The 27,074-nt window shown below is 38.4% G+C and overlaps 1 protein-coding gene and 1 long non-coding RNA gene across 15 annotated transcripts in view; one reads left to right on the forward strand and one right to left on the reverse strand.

The window, feature by feature from the left end:
- Window positions 1–6,224, forward strand: part of cacna1g (calcium channel, voltage-dependent, T type, alpha 1G subunit) — a 234,760-nt gene extending 228,536 nt beyond the window's left edge. For 11 of the 14 annotated variants that reach the window (XM_048170115.1, XM_048170111.1, XM_048170117.1 and 8 more), the window contains one exon: window positions 3,140–6,224. In XM_048170115.1, coding sequence (XP_048026072.1) covers window positions 3,140–4,006 — 867 coding nt within the window. In that variant the 3' untranslated portion in view covers window positions 4,007–6,224. Of the gene's footprint in view, window positions 1–152; window positions 286–928 lie in introns of all 14 variants that reach the window. The other 3 variants (XM_048170124.1, XM_048170125.1, XM_048170126.1) reach the window with 3 other exon arrangements.
- Window positions 1–27,074, reverse strand: part of LOC125255132 — a 69,593-nt gene that overhangs the window by 11,670 nt on the left and 30,849 nt on the right. The window lies entirely within an intron of this gene.

The raw sequence follows: 27,074 nt of genomic DNA on the forward strand, positions 1-27,074 counted from the left end.
AACATGCTAAAGCTAATTAAGCTGTTAAACATGCTAATGTTATTCCTTCTACAGAAAGAACAGTGAATGTTTCTGTTAGTAAAAAAAAGAGAGTTGATAAATGTTCAATTTTGGATAAAACGCAGCGCTCATCACTGTCACTTTTTACCCAGCCGTCCAATCACAGTGGAGGAGGGGCAGGACAAATACCACACCAACCAACCCCCACATCGTGCTTGTACAACGGCAACAGATGACAGCAACAGGCACAACAACAGAACAAAATCATTTAAAACAAGAGCCAGAGTAAATACTGTAAACATGTTTTCATGTTTTAACATGTTAAACATGTTTGTATCGACATGTTTATATTCAGAAACAAACTATCTGCAAAATCAGACACTAGTAACAATTCCACAGATATTCCAATCATAGCAACCAAAGCATCTCAAATGAAAAAAAATAAATAAATAAATAAATAAATGCTGCGCCGCTGAAGCACTCTCAAGTGCCCCACAGCAAGGTGTTTTCAGAAGAGCACCTGCCATTTTCAGCTGGCTAAAATCACTTTAGTGGGCATGCAATTTTACAATCTGGCTAAAATAAGTTGTTGTAGGGATCAAGATAATTAAGTTGGAATAACCTACATATTGGGAGTGACATATGACTCCTTAAAATGTTGCCTCCAGAAGCAGCTCACTAGTTTTTGTAACAGAACAATTTTCTCTCTGCTGGTCTTCTTTCATAATGCGTAATATCCTTTGTCTACCTTTATGGATTGTGATTGGAGACTTATGGGAATGTGACTGGTATGAAGTCTGACACCTCTGCACTGTTGATCTCTCCCTCTGGCTAGTATATTTCTTCTCTTAATCCTTCCTGCATTCTCTCCTTTTTTTTCTGCTGCTTTTTGGGCTGCATACCCTCTAATGTGACTTACTCCGAGCAGCTCAGCATGGTCCAACCCAAGCCTGACCCCGAGCTGCTCCTGAGACACAGATACTCCTGTTTCTGAGAGAGCCGGAATGGGTTGCTTGAATCAGCTGGCCTCCAGCACCCTCTCCACAGATCCTTGAACTCCGTCCCCAACTCTGTCCCACTTTCTCCTACCACACCCCTTAAATCCCGTTCCTCCAGCCCGACGCATTTCACCATGGCTACTGTAAAGGCCAAAACTGCAGGGTAAAGATCAAGGGGAAATAAACTAGTGGACTAATGTCTTAAATGCTCAATTAGTTGCATTTATAGTTCAGAAAAATACTCTAAAGAAATTTTTTGTGGTAGTGTAGTTATATCAATTGCCTTTAAACGTCAACCTTAAACCTATATGTATATATATATTCCAGACCTTTAGTCAACCACTTGTCATGCTAATGTAAAAAAAAAAAAAAAAAAAAAAAATTCTGCCACTAGGTGGCAGCATAGTTTCAATCATACAAGTTTCAACCCAGAACAAGGACACTCATGGCTTAGTCTCTTACTCTTGGCTTCTTGGCTAACTTTCCAAATTTGACATAGTTCCTCTTGATCTTTAGCCCCTCCCAAAACACCCACCCACCTCTCTCCTACAGGGTCGGTGTCTCTCTCGGGCTTCCTCGATTAAGAGAAATATACAGTTTACAGGAGTTCTGAGAGAGAATGACCCCAGGAAGAGATGTGTCTTGTGGTCTATTGCAGTAGCTCAGTGGCTCAGAGTGCAGTCTGCCAAACAGTGCCTGTAGTTTTGCCCTAGGGTAAATGTTTCTCTGCCCTAGTTAAAACAATACACCTATTGCAAAATTTTCTCTGAAAGTGCAATTGATAATTGTAAGTTTTCACCTATGTGACTTCACCCAGAGCAGTAGCATGTACAGTACTGCTACTCAGGCAGTATGTCAGTTTAGTACATGGGGAGTAGCTACTTAGTTCATGTCAAAGCCTAGACATGAATATACAGAGCAAAAGGGAGACAAATATTGATTTGCCAATTTCTCCAGTATACTGTACACTTTCTGATTTGGTTGAAAGTGCACACAGTGAACACAATAAGAAGGACCAGGGGCGGTTCTAGGGTCAGGGGATATTCAGGGCTTATCCCAAACCTCTGTGGATGCATGAGTCATCATATGATTACATATTAGAAAATTTTAAACTACACGTTGAAATGTTATGAAGTAAATATTTAAATATTACTGGAGATAAAAATAAAAAGGTTTCATCTGCATGCGTGCATACGTTTTTTCCCTTCAGGCTTTCTGTATCTCTGTGTACAGGTTGACAGTTGTGTCATAACTGTCACTTGTCATCGCAGTGTTTTTAACTGTTTATAAGATAGCGTACTGTTTAAAAGAGTGTTTTTTAGGGAACAATAGTTGCTTTACCAAAGTTTGCAAAGTAAATGGCCCTGTTTATGGTCTTTATAAAAGAGTTTCCAAGAGCCTCAAGTGGTCAGACTCGAGCACAAATGTAAATTCCGTTTGTCTGTGAAATAGTTGCTGCTTATTACATCTGGATGGAGTGCAAGTCTGACCAAAAATTCAATAGATCCTGTAGTTTGTTCATTATGTCTGATTTATAGAGCAGATGAGAATGACCTAATAAAAATGAAAAGAAAAAAAAAAAAAAAATTGGGGGCATAGGCCCTGGAAGCCCATCCCTAGGACTGCCCATGAGACAGAAAGTACTAAGAATGTTAACTGGAGGTTGTTGAACTAAGAATGTTACTTCAGAATGTGTAACTGCTATTAAGCAACTTTCTAGCACAATTTAAGCACTATTTTTGTCGGTTAAAGGTTTATTGCGTGACTGGGATGTTTTGTGGCGAGTTGCTTCATTTGATACTTTCAAGTTTGATACAAACTTTTAAAAAAAGAAGAACATCAGTGTCAGATTCTAAATGTCGGCTACCTCTGATTGGGGCTACAAACCCATTTAAAATAGATGCCCTGAGGTGGTTTTTCTATTTTTCTAATTTTACTTCCAATCCTTTGAAGCAGAGAGCTTGTGGAGTGCAATGCTAATGGTGAACTCCACTCTAACTCCACGGCTCCCCTCCCCTTCCACTGGCTTCTACACCCCTGACATCTCATACTAACCAGTCTCCCTCTCACCTGTTCATGTCCTAATCCCTAATGTTACCCCCTACCTTCCCCTCACCTCCTCCCGTCCCTGCTCTCCTCAGGTGGCAGTGAGTGCTGACTCTCAGGAGACTCTATACACAGAGGGAGGGGAAAACGAGGGTCCCCTGGGACTTAGGGAACTGTCGGACCCCCCTGTCAACCTTTCACCTCAGCAGCAGCACCAGCCTTCGCTCTTTCTGGTCCCTGCCACTCCAGGCGCCTCCCCGAAACCTTCACGACCTAGCGTCCACACGCAGCACAATCCCTACGACCAGTACAACGTGTTCTCGAGGCGTTCCCGCTCTCCTCCCCTACTACCGCCGCCACCGCCGGCTGCCAGGAAGCTGGAGGAAACAGACTCTGTGGATCAGGAGGTATCCCGAATTATCCGTGCTGGACTCGCAGGGAGGAGCGATGATGGAATCAAAGGAGGGACGGGAGATCAAGGTGCAAGACGTCAGCTTAAAAAGTACCACAGCGTGGACACTCAGGGCCAGCGAGCTCTGCTGTTACCGCGGCCCTTGTCCTGGCTCGACGATCCACGCCGGCACTCCATCGAGGTGTGCTCGTCCGTGGAAAGCAGTCCCCAGCGTAGTTCGATCTCCTCCGGCTTCGTCTCGCGAGCTGACAGCCTCCAGCAGCAGTCCTCGCCACGCGCCCGCAAGAAGAAGATGAGTCCACCGTGCATCTCCGAGGATCCGCCCGAGGGTCCAGAGCTTCCGGTAGGCTTTCACCCTGCTCTGGGGATGGTGCCACCCCCCTTGCCAAGCCGGGACACTTGCCTGAGGAGGCGCGCTCCCTCCAGTGACTCCAAAGACTCATTTGATTTGGGTGGAGGAGGAGATGGGCTGCCTCAAGAGGCCATCCCGAACTCCAAGCTATTGACTCTGCCTAGTTTCTCTTTTGAGAAAACAAGCTCTGAGCACTGAACACTGACTCGCACGATCACGCACACACATGCGCACACGACACACGATGCACTCCGTGTATCCGTGATGGTGATAGTAATAGTAATAATATCTTAGAGAGTAATAATGCTAAATACAACAATGGTGAATTCTACAAGATCAAAAGGAATAGTAACTATACCTTGTTTTTTTTTCTCTACTGCCAAAAGAACACAAAAGGACATTGCGCTGAGGATTAAACAAGCTAATAACGGGACTCTCTCCTCAAACATGCAAGCGGATCCGTTGGCAACCTCATGACCTCCTCGTGGAGGTCAGTGCAGAACCCGGGGGAGGACGTCCCCTTCTGGCCGTTGTGAAGTCTTCACAGCACTGTATTGTTGAACTCCCTAAAGGGCACTGATGAAGGTACAAAGCAATATGAACGTTTTAGAGACACTATTTTCTTAAATTATTGGGCCATAGTGTTTGTAAAGGATGTAGAATTTCTTTTTTCAATTTCGTTATAGTTTTATTTGTCTTTTTGTGATTTTTCTCTTTTTCTCAATGTTTAAATTGTTTGTTGTTTGCTTTATTTTTTCACCATAGGATATTTTTAGCTCTCTTGTTTTAACAAAGACAAAAAGAAAGAAAACATTTTTTCAAAGTGCCGGGATCCATGTATTTGTAGAAATAATGATAATATTATTATTATTATTATTATTATTAATAATGATGATGATATAATATATCTCTTTAAAAATAAAGCATTAAACAGCTCTTTGATTTTTAAACACAAGTATTAGACTGGTGTGCCCTGACTAAAAAAAGTCTATGGACACTGTCTGCAGAACAGATTGTTTGCTACTTTACTGACAGCCTTTCAGACAGAAGAGAACAAATACTTGCATTAACTGCAGAAAACACAAGCCTCTGAAAACCAGATAAGTGTTTTTGAGCATTTCATCTGAAATATTTTTTGGCACATTTTTGGAAACCAGGTTGTCTTTAGTTAAATAAATGCTATATTATCAGTACAGCTCATACAATATTTGTGTGAAAATGTAACATGAAAAAAAAAAAAATGTGAGAAAAGAAAAACATTTGATCTTGATATTCTAAAAGCTGTAAGGTAGTGGTTTTCAACCTTTTTGACTCCAAGACTCGCCCATTGTCAAAAAACAATACTTGATATATGAGTGTATATTTTGTAGTGTTAATAGATTAAAATAAATTATTGATTTATTTTGTGATTATAGAGGTCTCAAGAACTGTATGTTCTTTAATAAAAACAACAGTTGTTGAGAGGACAAATAAAAAAAATGTCCATTTTGTTGGACAGATTTGTCCTTTTTTTTACTCTGCACAGTAGGACCATGAAGAATAAAATGCAGGATCAAATTTCTACATTGAGGTCAAGAGTGGACAGAAGGTAATCCATGAGAAAATAGGGAGTTTTGTTAAAACAATGTTTTGTTAATTTATTAATAATCAGTAAGAAACACAACTTACATTTCTCTACTCTTAATGACTTGGAAGAAGTGTGAAATATTATCTTAGTCATTGTTTACTTTGAAAATGATATTAAGATTATTTTAAAAAGCTTTGAAATACATTTAGTTCATCCTCCAGCCCCCTTGGAAGTTTGCCAAAGCCCCCAGCTTCTTTGAGAACCACTACCTAAGTGACTATAAGCAGTTATTTGCATATTGTGCCACCTTTATTCTTTACGCTGCGCACGTGTGCTAGTTAAGGTGTATTTAGTTCTTCCATTTAAGCCTCTCTCAGAATCAAAATGCATGTTGATTGAAGCTGTTGACAAGTGCACTGTGGGAGACTCACTAAGGCGATTCCCTTTGGTTTTCATGAAAGCTAATCAACACATCTGCAGGCCTCCTTTCAAACTCAGGAAAGCTTGCGCTTCACAAAGTCCAGTTCAGTAATATACCTCTATTTTGCTTCAAAGCCCTGGATTCAGTCCAAATCTGTGGCTCCAGTTTGTATATGGCTTCAGTGTGTGTTCGAACCTGTTTTTTTGTCATTGGATCAATTTCAGAATGATTTCATTTTAGCATCTATAAGCTTTCTCTTATCTCACTTGAATTATGCATGTACCAAATGCTATTTTTGTGAGCGGGATGCATCAGGATGAGGTTTATAATGATTGTAGAATGTGCAGAGCAACTAATGATGTTCTGTACAGCTCTCCATTGCAGCAGACATTTGGTTACCGTATAAACTCTTTATTGGTGGTGTGTAATTCTACCTCTAGGATATCTTCATTGATCAAGGTGCTAAAACAAAAGAATGCAGATGGAGAGTGTCATCTGTTTGCTATAATATTTATTAATACTTTGTTACTTCAAACATTTGGCTTACACATCACAGTAAAAACACTTCTTTGACACTGGAAGAAGATGATGACGTTTCCACTCAGCTTTTCTATTAAACTGCAAAATCCTGGAAAACAGCTTGAGTGACCAGATGGAAAAGGAAAACATTGAAGTTACTGGTAAACATCCTCAGGAGGAAATGACAAAATAACCTTCGCTGTGCGTCTGCGTGTAGATCATGTTAGTGATTCGGCTTCTCCCTGGGTTCCCACTCCTGAAATGAAGCCTGATAGCTGAGGAGCCTTCGATATTTGAGCTCTCCGTCCCTCCTTGCAGAAGATGAGTATTGGAAAATCTATGATAACTTCATTTACTGAACAGGCCGAATCAATTTTACTTCCAAAACATGACGCAGTTCCCATTGAAGACTGTGATAAGATGGCCTGGCTGAAAATTGAACATTTGGGAAAACAACACCTCGAGAGATGTTTTGAGGTGGGTTAAAAACTCAAAAGCCTTGTTTACCAGCCAAAAAGTCATCAAGACACTTTGGAAGGTTCTCTGTGATTGGCCGAGTTGCTGTAGCGAGTGTGTGCTCATCAATGTTGCTCTGGCGCTCCACTGAGCAAGAGCATGTGTTTCAGAAAGCTAGAAGAAATCCATTCATGACCGCCAAATAATTGATAAGACGAGCCCTATTACATCACATGAGCATCAAAACATAAAAACATAAATATATTAAAGACAACACTTAGAGTGTTTAAAAGGCAATAAAATGAATAAAAACATTTTATGTTTTACTTTAAAAAATAAGCCAAATATGTCTTGTCACTTGTGTCTTGCTTTCCCAAGTACATGCAAATTATAGGAATACATCATTTAAGCATTTTCTTGTCTATTATAATTTGATCCTGAAGGGGATCAGGTACGGTGGCCCAGTCGTGCACAACACAACGAAATTAAAAAAGCAAACAAGTTCACAACACAACGAAATCGAGCCACAACGCAACAGAATCGAGCCACAACACAACGGAATCGAGCCACAACACAACGGAATAAAGCCACAACACAACGGAAATGCTCCTGACCACTAGGGGGCTCTCAGAGCTCGGTAAAGTTAGTTTTCCTTGCCACTGTTCTATAGAGTCGGCAGTAGTATCAATACCTACGATTAATTTAAACAGTATGTATCCACCGTATATCGACATGAAATATTCAATATCACCTACGTGCAAAATCGCTTCATATTTATACTTGTGAATGATTTGACGCGCTACCACGGCGCATGATGAAGGGAACGTCTGCCAATCCCACCAAGTGGTTAAAACGTATAATTTGTATTCATTAAAATTACTTTTAACATTTAAAAACGGACATATTCAAATTCCAAAGCTTGTCAGTCTTACCAACAGGAACTAACAACCTTTGGAATTTGAACATGTCTGTTTTTAAATGTTAAAAGTAATTTTAATGAATACAAATGTTCCCTTTATCATGCGCCGTGGTAGTGCATCAAATCATTCACAAGTATAAATATGAAGCTATTGTGAACGTAGTTGATTTTTAATTAATATTTCATGTCGATATACAATGCTTACATACTTAAAACTAATCATGGTATTGATATCTTTGTAAAACTGTCGACTTTATAGAACAGTGGCAAGGAATAGTAATATTACCGAGCTCTGAGAGCCCCCTAGTGGTCGGGAGTGTTTCCATTGTGTTGTGGCTTGTTTCCATTGTGTTGTGGCTTGTTTCCATTGTGTTGTGGCTTTATTCCGTTGTGTTGTGGCTTGATTCCGTTGTGTTGTGGCTTTATTCCGTTGTGTTGTGGCTTTATTCCGTTGTGTTGTGGCTTTATTCCGTTGTGTTGTGGCTTTATTCCGTTGTGTTGTGGCTTTATTCCGTTGTGTTGTGGCTTGTTTCCGTTGTGTTGTGGCTTGATTCCGTTGTGTTGTGGCTTTATTTCGTTGTGTTGTGGCTTGTTTCCGTTGTGTTGTGGCTTTATTCTGTTGTGTTGTGGCTTTATTCCGTTGTGTTGTGGCTTGATTCCGTTGTGTTGTGGCTTTATTCCGTTGTGTTGTGGCTTTATTCCGTTGTGTTGTGGCTTTATTCCGTTGTGTTGTGGCTTGTTTCCGTTGTGTTGTGGCTTGATTCCGTTGTGTTGTGGCTTTATTTCGTTGTGTTGTGGCTTGTTTCCGTTGTGTTGTGGCTTTATTTCGTTGTGCTGTGAATATGTTTGCTTTTTTAATTTCGTTGTGTTGTGCACTACTGGGCCACCGTAAATCAGGTAATCTGAAATGATTTATCACAAGGGGGAAAAAAAAAATTCTATGAGCACGTTGTGCTCACTCCAAAAGCACTTTAAAATATTTCCATGAAGACAAAGTAATCTCCTTTGGCATTAAGGTAGCCTTCATGTCATTCACTTTAAAAAATCCTTAATAATTTTGCTTTATTCAGGTAATTTTATACAGAAAGAGTTTTAGAAAGAGGCCAACAGAAACAGTCTGAACACATAACCCTTCTACCCTGGTAAGGCATCCTGATGTAAACTATGATTTGATGTCGAACAGCTGTCTGAAATCAAGGATGACTATGTTTTTTAAAATGGTTGAAATCTGTTGAAGATTTTTTGTGTGTGTGTGTGTGTGTGTGTAATTATTAATTTCATGTGGAACACTGTAAAGCTTATGCTGCGTTCACACATCGTAATTACCCCAGTCTCGAGATGACAACACGTAACGTTCTGTTTGAGGCTGGGAATTATGCCTTTCTATGGCAACATTATCAACACCTAAAAGACCCCTTTAGCGACCTTTTTCCCAAAAAAGTAGCAAGCGACAAATCTAGCGAGTTCTTGGACAAACCTTATCTAGTTTCCAAGTCTCGCTGGTTCTGCCACGTAAGTCTTGCTTGCGTAAGCCGTGCATACACCTCTCTATGCGTCGGTTCTGCTCAGCAAGTGGACCAGCTTTCAGATATTAAATAGATATTCTGTTCTGACCTGAATATAGCCTGAAATTACAGCACAGCCATTGGCTTTATCTTACTTTTTAAGTTTGTTTTAACAAGTTGACCAAAACAAGGACGGAATGAAGATTAAATTAGTTTCTCAAGCTATAACCAAGTGTCAAGATTCAACCAAAAAGCAATAAAAAATGAAGGACAGTTCACATGTAGAATTGATTTGTGGTTGATATAATTACTCCAATGTTTAATAAAATACCATTGCAGTAACTTTTTTTTTTTTCTATTATTCAGTTAAACACACCTTAAAGGTGCAGTTAAGCGATTGTTGGAAAATTAAATGAAATCAATACGAAATCATAAAAGTAATCAATACGGCTCCAGGGGAGGCCTTCTCAAGCAAAACGATGGGTTTTTGTAAGAAAAATATCCATATTTAAAATTGTACTAACTAACTAGATTTGACAAACGGTCATACGCATCGATTTGCGAAGGAAGAATGACCTCTGAACCGACGCATAACATAATGATGAACGTGGAGCCGCAGAGGACAGAGCAAAACAAAACACCAATCACGAATTAGAAGTCTAATACGAGAATTTTTAAAGAGAAATTTCGGAGGATTCCGATATAAGAGAAGAGGAGCTTGAGTTTGCTGCACAGCCCTTATTTGTTTGAACTGCGAGAGGCGTCTAAGCTTATGATACTCCAACATCCTACATTGCGTCAAGGGGTTACTCATTTCTCAATGAGCCAGGTCTAAGATTGAAAGCATAATAATAAAACAAAGCTTTAGACAGGCCTAGACCACCTTTCTCAACAGGTCTCTGTAACTTATTAGAATGCATCGGAGGTCGCTTACCATTCCAAATAAAAGCATATTTGCATATTCTGTCAAACTGTTCAAAATAGGAAAGTGGTATTTGTATTGGGAGAGACTGTCATAAATAATTCAGTTTGGGCATACAACTCATTTTAATTACATTGACTTTTCCAGCCATTGACATACAGTATGTAGTGGAGCCCATCTATTCATATCGCAGGAAATCTTTTTCATTAAGGGGTCAAAATTAGCTCTCACTAAATCATTCAAATTTGGGGGAAATAAAATGCCTGAATATCTATTGCCTGACTAAACCCTCCATCATGGTCGAGGAATGTCTTCTGTCCGCTTCACGAGATCTCGCCATAAATGTTGTGAATGTGATTCAACATATGTTTTTAAGTTAAGGTTGTTAAGTCAACTTACAAACTAGTTTAAGCAGTGAATATTTAACATGTTAGTTTGAATGTAACATATTCAGACAACCTAATAAACAAACAACTTTGAAACAGCTAAACTGCGAAATCCTATTTTAGCCGATTCATCCATACTTGCTGTTAGTGGTTGCCTGTGTTGCATAGTGTGTTCATTATTTTGAGGGCAAAGCAAGCGAGAGGTGTGTTTTTTTTGGGTGTCAATTTCAAATATCAACAGCATTTCTCAGAAATCGCTTACTACACCTTTAATACCACTTTTCTTGAATAAGGAGTTTTGGGACCCTGAGGTCTGACAGAGCAGTGTGGAGGTCCCAGGGGGCCTGATATGAACCTGGTAAAGTCTTTATCCTGTTGGAGGTGCTGCATCTGGTTCCCTGGAGCTGGTAGTTCAGTCAGCAGCAGTTGTTGTTGAACCTATAGATTTTGATCGGTTTCACTCTCATGTTGAAAGATGAGGATGAGAAAGAGTTTAGTGCATGATAGTCAAGTTTTTCTTGTCTAATGTTTTATATAAATTTTATCTGCCTGACAGCGCTTTATTCCAAGGTCTCCCATTCAGTTTGTTCTCTTTTCTCATTTATTCTCATGTGTACAATAAATTAGTGGACATAAATTCATAAAGACTTGATCTCAGATCCTATCATTATTCAATGGCATAACCAATGCCTGATATTAAATGCACTGTTAAAAATCTGATAAAAAAAAAAGAAAAAAGATGTATTGCACTGTCAAAAAAAAGTAAGCTAGATTTATTTTTATCTGGGCAGCATTATATTAAGTTAACAGGTATCCAGAAGAAAGGCAGAAGAAAAAGATAAAACTCATGCACTCAATACCAGAAAAGTGATGCTAATCCCATAAGTGCACAGCAATAAAACTCATTCAGAAATTGAAAAACATGGTGAATTTCTATAAATGTGCATTAAAGAAGCTGAAGAACTGAAATGTTATTTTATATATGCAAAATGTATTAAAAACAGAGAACAACATCGTTTTATATCACTTACAGTGGCATGAAAAAGTATGTGAACTCCTTGCAGAATCTGTGAAAATGGGAATTATTTTAATAAAATAAGAGGGATAATAAAAAATGCATGTTACTTTTTGTTTAGTACTGTCCTGAGTAAGATATCTTACATAAAAGATGTTTGCATTTAGTTCACAAGACAAAACAATAGCTGAATTTATTAAAATAACCCCATTCATAAGTATGTAAACCATTGATTCTCAATACTGTGTGTGGTTACCTGATGATCCACGACTATTTTTTTGTTTTGTGATGGTTGTTCATGAGTCTCTTGTTTGTCCTGAGCAGTTAAACTGAGCTCTGTTCTTCAGAAAAATCCTCCAGCTCCTGCAGATTCATCAGTTTTCAAGCATTTTTGCATATTTGAACCCTTTCCAGCAGTGACTGTAGGATTTTGAGATCTGTGTTTTCACACTGAGGACAACTGAGGGACTCAAACACAACTATTAAAAAAGGGTCAAACATTCACTGATGCTCCAGAAGGAAACACGATGCATTAAGAGTCGGGGTGTGAAAACTTTTGAACAGGATGATGTCAGAATTTTTCTTATTTTGTTTAAATATCATTGTTTTTCATTTAGTACTGCCCTTCGGAACCAACAGAAGATACTTGCATGTTTCCCGGCAGAAAAAATAAGTACAATTTACCTTGATATTTGAATTCAAAAGTTTTCACCCCTCGGCTCTTAATGCATCGTGTTTCCTTCTGGAGCATCAGTGAATGTTTGAACCTTTTTTAATAGTTGAGTTTGAGTCCCTCAGTTGTCCTCAGTGTGAAAAGTTGAATCTCAAAATCCTACAGTCACTGCTGGAAAGGGTTCAAACATGCAAAAATGCTTGAAAACTGATGAATCTGCAGGAGCTGGAGGATTTTTCTGAAGAACAGAGCTCAGTTTAACTGCTCAGGACAAACAAGAGACTCATGAACAACCATCACAAAACATAAAAACAGTCGTGGATCATCAGGTAACCACACACAGTATTGAGAATCAATGGTTTACATACTTATGAATGGGGTTATTTTAATAAATTCAGCTATTGTTTTGTCTTGTGAACTAAATGCAAACATCTTTTATGTAAAATATCTTACTCAGGACAGTACTAAACAAAAAATAACATGCATTTTTTATTATCCCTCTTATTTTTTAAAAAATAATTCTCATTTTCACAGATTCTGCAAGGGGTTCACATACTTTTTCATGCCACTGTATAGATTTTGATCGGTTTCACTCTCATGTTGAAAGATGAGGATGAGAAAGAGAGTTTAGCGCATGATAGTCAAGTTTTTCTTGTCTAATGTTTTATATTAATTTTATCTGCCTGACAGTGCTTTATTCCAAGGTCTTCCATTCAGTTTGTTCTCTTTTCTCACTCATTTTTATGTGTACAATAAATTAGTGGACATAAATTCATAAAGATTGATCTCAGATCCTATCATTATTCTGTGGTGTAAGGTGTACAATCAATCAATAGCATAACCAATGCCTGATATTAAATGTACTGTTAAAAATCTGAAAAATGTATTGCACTGTCAAAAAAAGTAAGCTAGATTTATTTTTATCTGGGCAGCATTATATTAAGTTAACAGGTATCCAGAAGAAAAGCAGAAGAAAAAGATAAAACTCATGACTCATGCACTCAATACCAGAAAAGTGATGCTAATCCCATAAGTGCACAGCAATAAAACTCGTTCAGAAATTGAAAAACATGGTGAATTTCTATAAATGTGCATTAAAGAAGCTGAAGAACTGAAATGTTATTTTGTATATGCAAAATGTATTAAAAACAGAGAACAACATCGTTTTATATCACTTACAGTGGCATGAAAAAGTATGTGAACTCCTTGCAGAATCTGTGAAAATGGGAATTATTTTAATAAAATAAGAGGGATAATAAAAAATGCATGTTACTTTTTGTTTAGTACTGTCCTGAGTAAGATATCTTACATAAAAGATGTTTGCATTTAGTTCACAAGACAAAACAATAGCTGAATTTATTAAAATAACCCCATTCATAAGTATGTAAACCATTGATTCTCAATACTGTGTGTGGTTACCTGATGATCCACGACTATTTTTTTGTTTTGTGATGGTTGTTCATGAGTCTCTTGTTTGTCCTGAGCAGTTAAACTGAGCTCTGTTCTTCAGAAAAATCCTCCAGCTCCTGCAGATTCATCAGTTTTCAAGCATTTTTGCATATTTGAACCCTTTCCAGCAGTGACTGTAGGATTTTGAGATCTGTGTTTTCACACTGAGGACAACTGTGGGACTCAAACACAACTATTAAAAAAGGGTCAAACATTCACTGATGCTCCAGAAGGAAACACGATGCATTAAGAGTCGGGGTGTGAAAACTTTTGAACAGGATGATGTCAGAATTTTTCTTATTTTGTTTAAATATCATTGTTTTTCATTTAGTACTGCCCTTCGGAACCAACAGAAGATACTTGCATGTTTCCCGGCAGAAAAATTAAGTACAATTTACCTTGATATTTGAATTCAAAAGTTTTCACCCCTCGGCTCTTAATGCATCGTGTTTCCTTCTGGAGCATCAGTGAATGTTTGAACCTTTTTTAATAGTTGAGTTTGAGTCCCTCAGTTGTCCTCAGTGTGAAAAGTTGAATCTCAAAATCCTACAGTCACTGCTGGAAAGGGTTCAAACATGCAAAAATGCTTGAAAACTGATGAATCTGCAGGAGCTGGAGGATTTTTCTGAAGAACAGAGCTCAGTTTAACTGCTCAGGACAAACAAGAGACTCATGAACAACCATCACAAAACATAAAAACAGTCGTGGATCATCAGGTAACCACACACAGTATTGAGAAGCAATGTTTCACATACTTATGAATGGGGTTATTTTAATAAATTCAGCTATTGTTTTGTCTTGTGAACTAAATGCAAACATCTTTTATGTAAAATATCTTACTCAGGACAGTACTAAACAAAAAATAACATGCATTTTTTATTATCCCTCTTATTTTTTTAAAAATAATTCTCATTTTCACAGATTCTGCAAGGGGTTCACATACTTTTTCATGCCACTGTATAGATTTTGATCGGTTTCACTCTCATGTTGAAAGATGAGGATGAGAAAGAGAGTTTAGCGCATGATAGTCAAGTTTTTCTTGTCTAATGTTTTATATTAATTTTATCTGCCTGACAGCGCTTTATTCCAAGGTCTTCCATTCAGTTTGTTCTCTTTTCTCACTCATTTTTATGTGTACAATAAATTAGTGGACATAAATTCATAAAGATTGATCTCAGATCCTATCATTATTCTGTGGTGTAAGGTGTACAATCAATCAATAGCATAACCAATGCCTGATATTAAATGTACTGTTAAAAATCTGAAAAATGTATTGCACTGTCAAAAAAAGTAAGCTAGATTTATTTTTATCTGGGCAGCATTATATTAAGTTAACAGGTATCCAGAAGAAAAGCAGAAGAAAAAGATAAAACTCATGACTCATGCACTCAATACCAGAAAAGTGATGCTAATCCCATAAGTGCACAGCAATAAAACTCGTTCAGAAATTGAAAAACATGGTGAATTTCTATAAATGTGCATTAAAGAAGCTGAAGAACTGAAATGTTATTTTGTATATGCAAAATGTATTAAAAACAGAGAACAACATCGTTTTATATCACTTGCTTAGTCATCAAAATGCAAAAAGTCTAAATTTCTTAAACATTCACATTTTACACTAAAAAAAGCAGAGAGAGAATATATGGTTAAGAAAAAGTAGCATCTGTGCAGAATCTCTTTCAGTCAAAATCTGATATGAGATCTAGTCAGTTTGTCATCTCTGTGGGCAGGTCTATCCTGAAATTGAGTTGTTTCATCAGACATGATTTTTTGAAAATCAGATTTTTTTAAATTATTTTTATTTATTTGCCCGCATAATTTTAAATTTTAAATCATTTTTTGTTTATTAACCTCAAGACTTGAGAGTTCACCAAAGGACTTTAGAAATGAGAAATGCTACATTTCAGCATTGACACCAGGATGAATCGTATACGGACACATTTGACACTTGCTTTTGACTAAACATTACATTTCTTTACAAAAGGTAAACTTAGAATATAACAGAATGGAGAATCTGTATTGTTGTGGAGCATTAAACTGTGATGTCACAAAGCTGCAGTAGAAAACAACTTTTTTTTTCATGTGTGTATGTGTGGCTTGGCGACTATAAATGCTCTTTTTGCAATAGGGAGGATGTTTTGAGTTCTGAAATGTCAAGGAAATAAAGGAAAATTTTTATTCCTTATGACAGTGTTTCTCAACCGGGGGTACGCGGACCCCTAGTGGTCCGTGGCATAATTGCAAGGGGTCCGTAGAATCATTACCAAAAAAAAAAAAATTTTGTTTTCATAAACTGACACGTTATTTTATCGTATATTTACAGTAAAAATAAATATAAAAACCAGAAAGGTGGGTAAAGTAGGTAAATTTAAAGTTACTGTAGGTGCATTTTCATATTGGCCGCCATTTCTAATCATTCGCGGCCCATCGCGGGAACGAACAGCTCATAATAACAGCTCGTCGAGAACGACGCATGCAGCCAATATGGAGAGGTGGCTTAAAAAACTTGATGGACCGTCTACCAGTGGAGCTGACACAAACCAAGAAAATTCCGGCCCACCAGAAAAGATGAGAAAAATGGACAACACAAAAACACGTCAATATCAAACCAATTATAAAATGTTCGGGTTTACAGCTACAACGACTGAGCCCCCACAACCACTATGTTTTCTGTGTGGTGAGGTCCTGTCTAACCATGCAATGAAACCATCCCATTTGCAGCGACATCTGACAACTAAACATTCCTCATAGGTAAGACGGCAGAATTTTTCCACAGAAAACATTCTGAATTCCAGAAAAGTCAAGAAAAATTAAAAGCGGCAACACAGATGTCCAGTTCTTCCCTGCTTGCATCATACGAGGTGTCACTGCTAGTGGCTAAATCTAAAAAACCATATTCAATTGCAGAGGAGCTTATTGTGCCAGCCGCAGCGATCCTCGTTGAAACAATGTTGGACAAGAAAGCAGCAAAGGCAATTAAAACGGTGCCTTTATCTAATGACACTGTATGCCGTCGAATTGACGATATGGCTGAAGATATCGTTGCGCAGGTGGTGGAAAAGTTAAAACAGGCTACAAGTTTTGCTTTACAATTAGATGAGTCAACTGACATTAGTGGCGAATCACAATTAGTTGCATTTGTTCGCTATAAGGACAAGGATGAGATCGACGAACATATACTTTTCTGTAAGCCAATGCTGGGCAAAACCACCGGTGAGGATATTTTTAATGCTGTGGACTCGTTTTTCACGGAGCACTCATTGGACTGGCTGTGCTGCTCACACATATGCACGGACGGTGCAGCATCAATGACGGGGCGGATCCGTGGATTCGTCTCACGCGTGAAACAGGTACACCCCGACATTAAAACAATACACTGCGTGATTCACAGGGAGGCGCTAGCTTCAAAACGAATGAGCCCCAAATTACACGAAGTCCTTAATGACGCGGTTAAAATAATTAATTTCGTCAAATCCCGACCGCTGAATGCCAGGCTATTCAAAAAACGGTGTGACGGAGTCGGCTCTGAGCACCAGCAATTACTGTTACATACTGATGTACGCTGGCTCTCGAGAGGAAAAACGCTTCAGAGACTGTTTGAGTTACGGGAGCAAGTCTGTGATTTTCTCTATGAGCACTTGCATCCAAGCGCAGCACTGCTGAAGGACTACAACTGGCTGGCCCATTTAGCTTACTTGGCGGATGTTTTCAGCAGGCTTAATGACTTGAACTTGGAATTGCAAGGTAAAGACACATCTGTCCTACACCTGTATGATCGAGTTTCCAGTTTCATGAAGAAAATTGACCTCTGGGGTAGGAAATGTCAGGATGGGGATGTCAGTAGTTTCCCTCAGCTGAACATGTACAATTTAAATGGTGGAGCTGATAAAGTCGGCATTCTGCAGACAGTACAGACACACGTGAACAAACTTTCCTCTGAGTTTAAATCATACTTTCCAGACATTGAGGTTCAGAATTCTGAACTTGACTGGATAAGGAATCCTTTTGCACCTACCAGCATCCAGACCGCTCCTGCTAGTCTCCAGGAAAGACTTATAGATTTGTCCTCAGATAGGGGTTTGAGACTAATGTTTTCAGAGACATCACTGACACAGTTTTGGTGCAATGCTGAGAAGGAGTACCCCGATATTGGAAAATGTGCTCTGTATGAACTGCTACCTTTTAGGTCAACCTATTTGTGTGAGGTAACATTTTCAGCCATGACACACATAAAGACAAAACAGAGAAACAGACTCAGCCTGGAGAGAAGTCTTATTGCTGCTGTTGCCACACTTCACCCCAGAATGCAAAACCTTATTTGTGATAAACAAGTGCAAATTTCACATTGAAAATAAAATTAATAAAGTAACAATCAGATGGAAATTTATAAAATATCTGTAATAAACTGACATTTCCAGCTATTAAAATTGAAGGTAGAATGACAGTGTAATAACTCCATTTCATGTTGTTAAAATATTGATCTGTAACAACAGCAACATGTGTAACATAAATCTGGGTTGACCAATTAATGCAAACTAGAATAAATGGTAAAGTGTGTTTAATACCATTCTATAAATATATATATATATATACCGAATATACTGAAATGTGTTTAAATCAAAGTTATTGTGTAATTCTAATGCAAATTAAATCGATTGACAAGATTAATGTATTAACATGTTATTTTAGTTGACAAAATTTATTAAATTGAACAATTATAAAATAAAATAAAAATCCATGAATTTGTAATCTTAAAAATGTTTGAAATGGGGATGAAAAATAGGTATGTGAAATAGGTATGTGTAATGTAAATCCTTGTTGACCAATTAATGCAAATTAAATGCAGTAAAGTGTATTTAATACTGTTCTATGTATATTCTGAAATAGTCAATGTTATTGTGTTTGATTATTGTATAATTCTAATGTAAATGAAATCAATTGACAAGATCAATGCTATTTTATTTGACAAATGTTATTAAAGTTAACAATGAATTTCCATGAATTTGTAATCTTAAAAATATTTGAGATGGGGATGGAAAATAGGTATGTGAAAAAGTTATGTGTAATGTTGTTGACCAATTAATACAAACTAGGATAAATGCAGTAAAGTGTGTTTAATACTGTTCTATGTACTAAATTGTTGAAAAACATTAAAAAGAAAACGAGTATAAATTTTTTGGGACTCCATGAATTTGTAATCTTGAAAATGTTTGTGATGGGGATGGACCGATAGGGGGTGGGGGTCCATGAGAATGGTTTGAGATGTGATGGGGGTCCAATACTCAGAAAAGGTTGAGAACCACTGCCTTATGACATGACCCCTTAAAAAAATGCACATGCTGTACCTCTGCCCTAAACAAATCATCAACAGTAAACCACACTGTAAAAAAAATCCCAGTAAAATTTACGGTAAAAAAACGGCAGCTGTGGTTGCCAGAACTTTACCGTAAAAAATACAGTAGTAACGTAAAAAAAAATCTGTTAAATTTACGGTAAAATAACGTATTTCATTAACTGATATAATGTTAATTTACCAATCTAATGAAGTACTAATATCTGTTTTGTACCTTTATAATACACTGACAGTCACCAAACACAGTGGTGATAAGAGTCACATGATGAATCAAAGTTCATCACAAGCAGATTTTCCACAAGCTGAGAAAGACAACACTAACATATAGAAGGTGCACACAGTGTAATTCACACACACACTAAACAGCATCATGGTAACATGCATGAAATTTTAAAAATGCAATAAACATTAATTTAACAACATTAGATGTAACATAAAACCCTAATGTACATAACTGATTAGATAAAAATGAGAAAAACTAAGAAGAAACAGAGTTATTTCAACGAAAATATATCAAATGTGAAGTGTCACGCAGGGAATTGTGGGAATGCCAATTTACGTTTTTTTACTGTAAATTTTACAATGAATTGTTATTTTTCACTTCCAAAAACTGTGAATTTAACGGTATTTTACCGTAAAATTACATTAAATGTACCGTTAGATCTATTACAGTTATTCACCGTATATAGTACGGAAACTTTATGTAAACCAATTGACAGTTTTTCACCGCAGCATTTTTACAGTCTTTTACTGTTAAAATCACGGTCATTTGGAGATTGCTGAACGTTGAGGTGCCTGCCAGCTCATATAATACCCCATTTTCCTCAAAAAACATGTTTCATAAGCCATTAAAAACCTATAACCCATTATCCTGTATCCTTAAACCTACGCAATAGTTGAAGAAGCTAAACACAGGCTGACTAATAGGCTGCATCTCCTGTTCCAAACAGAAGCTTGATCCACCCAAGATAATCACAAGCGGAGGAATCCTGCACGTCAGCCCCTCATATAACAGTATTAAAGAAAACAGTTCACAGAAATTGAACTCTCCCAAGTTCACATTATTCAGCACATTTAGTCACTGCCATCAATTTGTGTTCTGGTAGCTCTACTCCAGTTTTGTGGCAAACACACTAATGTATTCCTGTTTATTGGTTCAGTTCTGTGTGTGCAGTATATTGTGTGTGGTATACATTAATGCAATAGGGGGCTAGGGTTACAGCATCTGCTGATGCTATCTCCTCCATTTCTTGTTGTTAAGGTCTATGCCATGTTCTTCACGTCGCTATCAGTGACCACACATATTGGGAACATGGCCAAACTTTGTAGAACTCTGTGAATGTAATAGATTGATATGATAAGCGGGATGGCAGTGTAGGAACTGTCCGCTTCCTTTTTAGGGATTGCTGCAGTCTTATTTTAGTGTGAGAATGTAGCAGCAGAATCTGTTAAATTCACAAAATCATTTGAATCTGAACAGTTTTAAATGGATGTTGCACTGCAAATTTATTTAATTTGTGTTTTGGCACTTTTGAATTGGTCAGATGTTTTTTGAAAGAAGCATTTATTTGATCAAAATACAGTAAAACCGTGAAATATTATTACAATTCAAAATAACTTTTCAATCTCACGTGATCCTTCATTCTAATATGCTGTTTTGGTGCTCAAGAAACGTATTATCAATGTTGAAAATGTTATTGTAACGAGGTTAGTAGATGTGGGAAGAAGGAGGTGGGAAACGGGGAACATTCAACGTAACTTTAATGTAAAATAAACAAAGAACAAAACGAAAGTAATGCCGGCAGACCCTCGCGGACGTCTGCCGGCCACACAAACATAATAAAACATAACGTAAAGTCCAGGCCTGGTCCTCTCTCGTCCTTCACTGATGTCGCTCCTCCTTTTATGCCTCCGGAGCTCCTCCGTGAGAGACTCGAGGCCGGCACGCCTCGCAGGTGACGCTCATTATCACTCGCGTCACCGGCCTCGCGCCGTTCCCTCACGGCTCTCGCCCGCCCTGCTCGTCACATACCCCCAACGCCCCTCGCAGGCCGGGGGGTACTCCCGCGACTGCGCTTACTCCCCCCCGGGGCCTGTCTCGGCGGCCGCAGCACCTGGGGGTAAGGACAGACGAGACGAGAGAAAGGAGACGGAAGCAAGTGGAGCGACAGGACGAGAGAGGGGAGAGAGGAAAAAGAAAGAAAAAAAAAAAAATTCTTGGTCCGGTTCCCAGACACACTGCCGCCCGGTCCTCAGCCAGCCGGGAGGCTCTTCCTCGCGGTGCCATGCGGTGGCACTGGACGCTCGGTGGACGGCCCGATCCTCGACCGCCTCCTAGCGGCCGGCGATGGCTCCTCCGACTGAGGGCAGCCGGCAGCGAGTCCCCCGTCCCCTGCTCCTCCCCTTCATGGCGGACGGCAGCAGGCTCCGGCCCACGGCAGACGGCGGCGACTCCTCCGCTCCCTCCAGGTCCAGGACGGCAGCCACCCCACCTCGTCCCAGGAGCACGGCATCCGGGTCTCCGTCCCACCTTTCACAAGGCTCCAGCACCACCGCCTCGGGCAGCCTCTCGTGGTCTACACACACTCCCGCGCTGCCCGAACTCCGCAGCACCGCGATCCCCCTCAGCAGCGAGGGCTCTTCGACAGCATGTCCCTCCTTCCTCCCGGGTTTCGGCACCAATGTAACGAGGTTAGTAGATATGGGAAGAAGGAGGCGGGAACCGGCGAACATTGAACAAAACTTTAATCTCAAAATAAACAAACAAAACGAAAGTAATGCCGGCAGACCCTCGCGGACGTCTGCCGGCCACACAAACATAATAAAACATAACGTAAAGTCCAGGCCTGGTCCTCTCTCGTCCTTCACTGATGTCGCTCCTCCTTTTATGCCTCCGGAGCTCCTCCGTGAGAGACTCGAGGCCGGCACGCCTCGCAGGTGACGCTCATTATCACTCGCGTCACCGGCCTTGCGCCGTTCCCTCACGGCTCTCGTCTGCCCTGCTCGTCACAGTTATGTTATGTCATTAATTGCTCATCCTCATGTCGTTCCACACTCAAGACCTTCATTCATCTTTGGAGCACAAATTAAGATATTTTTTATAAAATCCAATGGCTTAGTGAGGCCATTAATTATCTAGGCCAATAGATAATTAATGCTTTCAGATGACCAGAAAGCTGCTAAAGACAGTTCATGTGACTATAGTAGTTCAACCTTAAAGGTCCCGTTCTTCGTGATCCCATGTTTCAAACTTTAGTTAGTGTGTAATGTTGTTGTTAGAGTATAAATAAAATCTGTAAAATTTTAAAGCTCAAAGTTCAATGCCAAGCGAGATATTTTATTTAACAGAAGTCGCCTACATCGAACGGCCAGTTTGGACTACATCCCTCTACTTCCTTCTTTAATGACGTCACTAAAACAGTTTTTTGACTAACCTCCGCCCACAGGAATACACAAGAGTTGCGTTTGTAGAGTGTGTTTGTTGCCATGTCGTCGAAACGCTGTTATTTTCATCCCGCAGTCCAATCACCGGGTCTGATTCCGGCTCAAATTGATAGGGTAAAATTAAAGACATATTTACAATAACACTGAGCGCGTGCATCTCCACGTTATGGTAAGAGGCGTGACCTTTCCGGGCACGGTGCGCTCAGAGCTGTCGAATCACAACACAGGAACCGCTGGCACAATCAGAACTCGTTACGTATTTCTGAAGGAGGGACTTCATAGAACAAGGAAGTCATCAGCCCGTTTTTATGACAGTGGAAACAGCGGTATACAGATAAGTAAATTATGTGAAAAATACTGTGTTTTTTTTACACGCGAAACATGAACACATGTTATATTGCACACTATAAACACAATCAAAGCTTCAAAAAAACCCGAAAAACGGGACCTTTAATGTTATGAAGCGACGAGAATACTTTTTGTGCTGCAAAAAAAAAAAAAAGACTTTTGTGACTTTAATCATCAATATTAGTGTGTATCAAACTGCCAAAGTCACGCCCTCCAGTAGTGAACCATTGAAATTTTGAAACACTTATGACGCAACGAAGCCTCGTTTACTAAAATCACGTGACTTTGGCAGTTTGATATATGCTCCGAACCACTGATTTGAAACAAAAGATTCGTACAGCTTCGAAGCTTCATGAAGCAGTGTTTCAGGGCTCCAGACAAAAAAAATTCATTAAGGAGCCATTGGCTCCTATAGGGTGAAAAAACAGGCGCCAAATATATTTCTTAGGAGCCAAACAACAAGAAACTTAATTTTTTTTAAAATAACTTACTTTTAGTCATTCTGTTGTTTTTATATATATATATATATATATATATATATATATATATATATATATATATATCCCCTTTACAGTTTGAGCATTTTCATCTTATCATCTATGATTTTTCTGGGAAATGAATGTCACTATTTTCACTTAATAATAATATTAGTTTTTAAATTTCATTTATGTTGATTATGAAAAGTGAACAGTATGTCTAAGATGTGCAATATGTCGGGAGACATGCAGTGGGTCAGACGTGATTTTCACCGCTTCATTAAGTTTTGTTTTGTAGTAAGCCTTCCTTTAAAGTGAATTTCGTTTTGTATAAATTGTATCTTAATTTTAATCAATGTTTTATTAACCAATTGCCTTGATTTAATAATAGGAAGAAAACCAATGTCGGGTGTGAACGTCATAATTAATTGTTAAGATAATTTTGGTCGAACAATATATTTTAGTTAAACATTATCTGTAGACATACTGGAACCTTTTAAGACTTTTATGCCCTTAAATTTATCTGAAGAGCATGAGCGGAATAAAATAATGAAAGTGATCAGCATGACTGATATTCAAAATGGTAAGCACGCGCTGCATTGTGTGTGTATCTGCAGTCTGCGAATTTATATGAAGAAATAGGCAGTTGTTTCCTTTACGCAGGAGCAGAACTGTGTGTTCAAATGCAGTGTTTTGCACTGTCGCGAGGCGACAACATAGTCGGCTTTCATTGGCGTCTGTTTGGTGTGTGATATTTTTCCCTACCAGTTAATATTTTGGCGCTCTAATTCAGTGAAACTTTCACATGCAGCATCTCATTTAATCACGTCAACACAGCAAAAATGATGTGACAGGCTTCTGGTCACAGAACATGCAAATAACTGCAAATTTTAAAGTCATAATGTGTGAATTTGTATGGTCGCCAATGGCGACCTCAGCAAAAATATCACTCGCAAATTAATATTTTTAGTCGCCAATGCGACCGTTTTAGGCGCAGTCTGGAGCCCTGTGTTTTGAAACCGCCCATCACTAGATATTGTTGAATGTTTTCAGAGAATCAATCTTGAATTCCGGTTATTTTTCTTACCCCAATTCTTAATATTTTGTAAGTAAACATATTTTGGATGCTTATATGTGCATTGCATTGTCTCCTGTACATTTCTCTCCACTGTTGGATGGGATGTTCAGATATTTTACTGGAAAACAAGAATTTTGAAACGGCAATCTGACATGACACTTTACACCCAATCTTTATGACTGATGAAGCCCAGCACTTTTCTTTGAATGTAGCATCCTGTCTCACATTGTATGATAAGTGCTAAAGATAGATGCACATGAGTTCCCTTGAGTTCCAGCAGCTCCCTTGGCATATAATGCACCCCATATACGGTCAAAGTCTTACTTCACATTGTGAAAGCCTCTGATGATTCATTCAATTCCTAAGACAGTGTGACACCTCAGGAATTATTCATGGCTGATACAGGACAAGTGTGAAAGCATCATGGATTCCACTTGAGGGAATCAACCTTTGATGCCCCTCTAGATCTTAAGAGGTTAAAACAGTGGTGTTGTGGGAAAATCTTGACATTTTCATTGACATTTTAGATCTACAGATAGCAAGAGAGTGTACTGCACATGAATAATAAAGAGCCTGAAATACATTATAACTATTGCATTGTTCAAATACAGCTAATTTGAATGTACATTGGTCACATAAAATTAGCAAAAATCTTTGGGCTCCATGCAGAGTTATTCCATGACTGCACAGCAATGAATGTCAAAAAATAATGAAGTCACTTCAGCAAAATCTAAAAATGAGCAAAATTTGAATTTTTTTTTTTTCCATAAGGTCCATGAGGCAATGTGAAAAGTATAATGTGACACGGCTCACTAATACGCCAGTCCTGCTGGGAACTTTGGCTGCCTTTTCATATCATTTATTGAGATTGCTGTGACACTCTGACGTTGATCACATTAATGTCCTGCTTTATATTGTCAAAAGGCACAGCAGTATGTCCAATTCCACATCCACAACATCTGTTAAAACCAGAGAGGAGTTTGGATTTAGACGCAAAGGATTTGTATACAAAAATAAAGCATTTCAATTGATGTGAAATCAAGCTTTGCTAATTCTGGAGGTGCTCCGTTTCAAAACTCAGTTCTCTAACCTGATGTAACACTGATCCAAACAGTCTTGGCTTGCGGTGGGTGGGATGAAACTATTGTAGGATCAATCATCCTTTATGCTGCCCTCACAATGAAGCATAAAATGACCCAGTTTCCATTTTGTTCTTCATGTATTGGCACAAGGGGGCTATACACTTCAACATTCTGAAATCATAGTCCCACCATTTTGTTTGAAACCTCCAGTGTGTCATACAGTACTTGCAAATAAAGGTTTGTCCATGAAATGGTTACTATACAAATGTTTTTATTAGTAAGGCAAAGCACTCAATTATTATCTCACATGCTTATGATTATTATAGATTCCATTCAAACGTTGGTGTGTAACCACAACGTTTGTCGTAGACCCATGAATGAGGTGTCAAATCATGAGATTTATTGAAGAGAGGTGTGATATGACTTTTATAAGCGATCGGACATTCTATGTTCATACAAAAATTGGGCGAAAAATCTCATAGACTTAACATTGCAACAAACTTTGACGACTCATAGCTCCGCGCAAGGATGGGTTACCACATTTGAAGAGGCTGGCAGGCTCTGTAAGAACATATCTCACAATGGGGTACAAGTTGTACCCCTGGGGGGCAATAGGTGCCCAAATGTGCCCTATAGACATAGAATGGTAAAGGGACAGCCCATGAAACGGGGATTGCGCATTCATGTTTTTTCTACTAAGGTAACTTGCATAGGAATTTTGTATTGAACATAACTGGATCACAGTGTCTTAGAGACATGAGAGTGGGCTAGTCTTAGTCAAGCAACCAATCATTGCCCATGCCCTAGCAACCACTGCTGAGCACCCTAGCTACCCAAACATGGGGGTTTGCTCTTTTGACTCATGCTAGCAAACAGGACTTTCAACATGCTACACATGCTATCAGCGAATGTCTACGTTAATAGTGACTAGCTAAGTGTTAAAATGTCAAAAATGCTAACTAAAACAAACTAGAAACATGTTAATCATGGTAGCATCATGTTAGCAACATGTTAATCATGTTAGCATCTTGCTAAAAACATACAAGCAACATATTAATTGTGTTAGCAATAGCATCATGTTGACAACATGCAAATCATAACATTATGCTAGCAACATGCTAATCATGTTAACATTATGCTTGTAACATGCTCAGAATATCATAGAGACATGAGGGAGAGATTTATTTTTTTTTTACTTAAGACAGAAAATTGTACATTTTCTTCAGAAAATGTACATATCTAGTTGGGATTATTGTTGCTTACGATTAGATAATGTAAAGGAAAGGTGTAAATATTTCTTCAATTTTAAGAATATAAGCTTTTTTCTAATGACCACAAAAGAAAGGTTAACACTGCTTTTTCCAAATACTATGGGTGATTAAGTTCCAGAAAAAGCATAATAAATTTACAAAACGTGTAAACTGTTTTTCAAGTTTTATGAAGTCATACGATAGTTTTGTGTGAGAAAAAGACTGATTTCAAGCCCAAGTACTAAGAAAAGCTTCTCCTTGTGAACCAATAGCATCAATCCTAACTCAGCTAATGAGATCTGAGTCACTGTATGTTTTAAATAATTAATAAATTGTGTATATTTATTTGTGCATATTTATTTGGGTGAACTGTCCCTTTAAGATACATACGGGTAGCGCATCT

The sequence above is a fragment of the Megalobrama amblycephala genome, linkage group LG20, assembly GCF_018812025.1.
Source record: "Megalobrama amblycephala isolate DHTTF-2021 linkage group LG20, ASM1881202v1, whole genome shotgun sequence".
NCBI lineage: Eukaryota > Metazoa > Chordata > Actinopteri > Cypriniformes > Xenocyprididae > Megalobrama > Megalobrama amblycephala.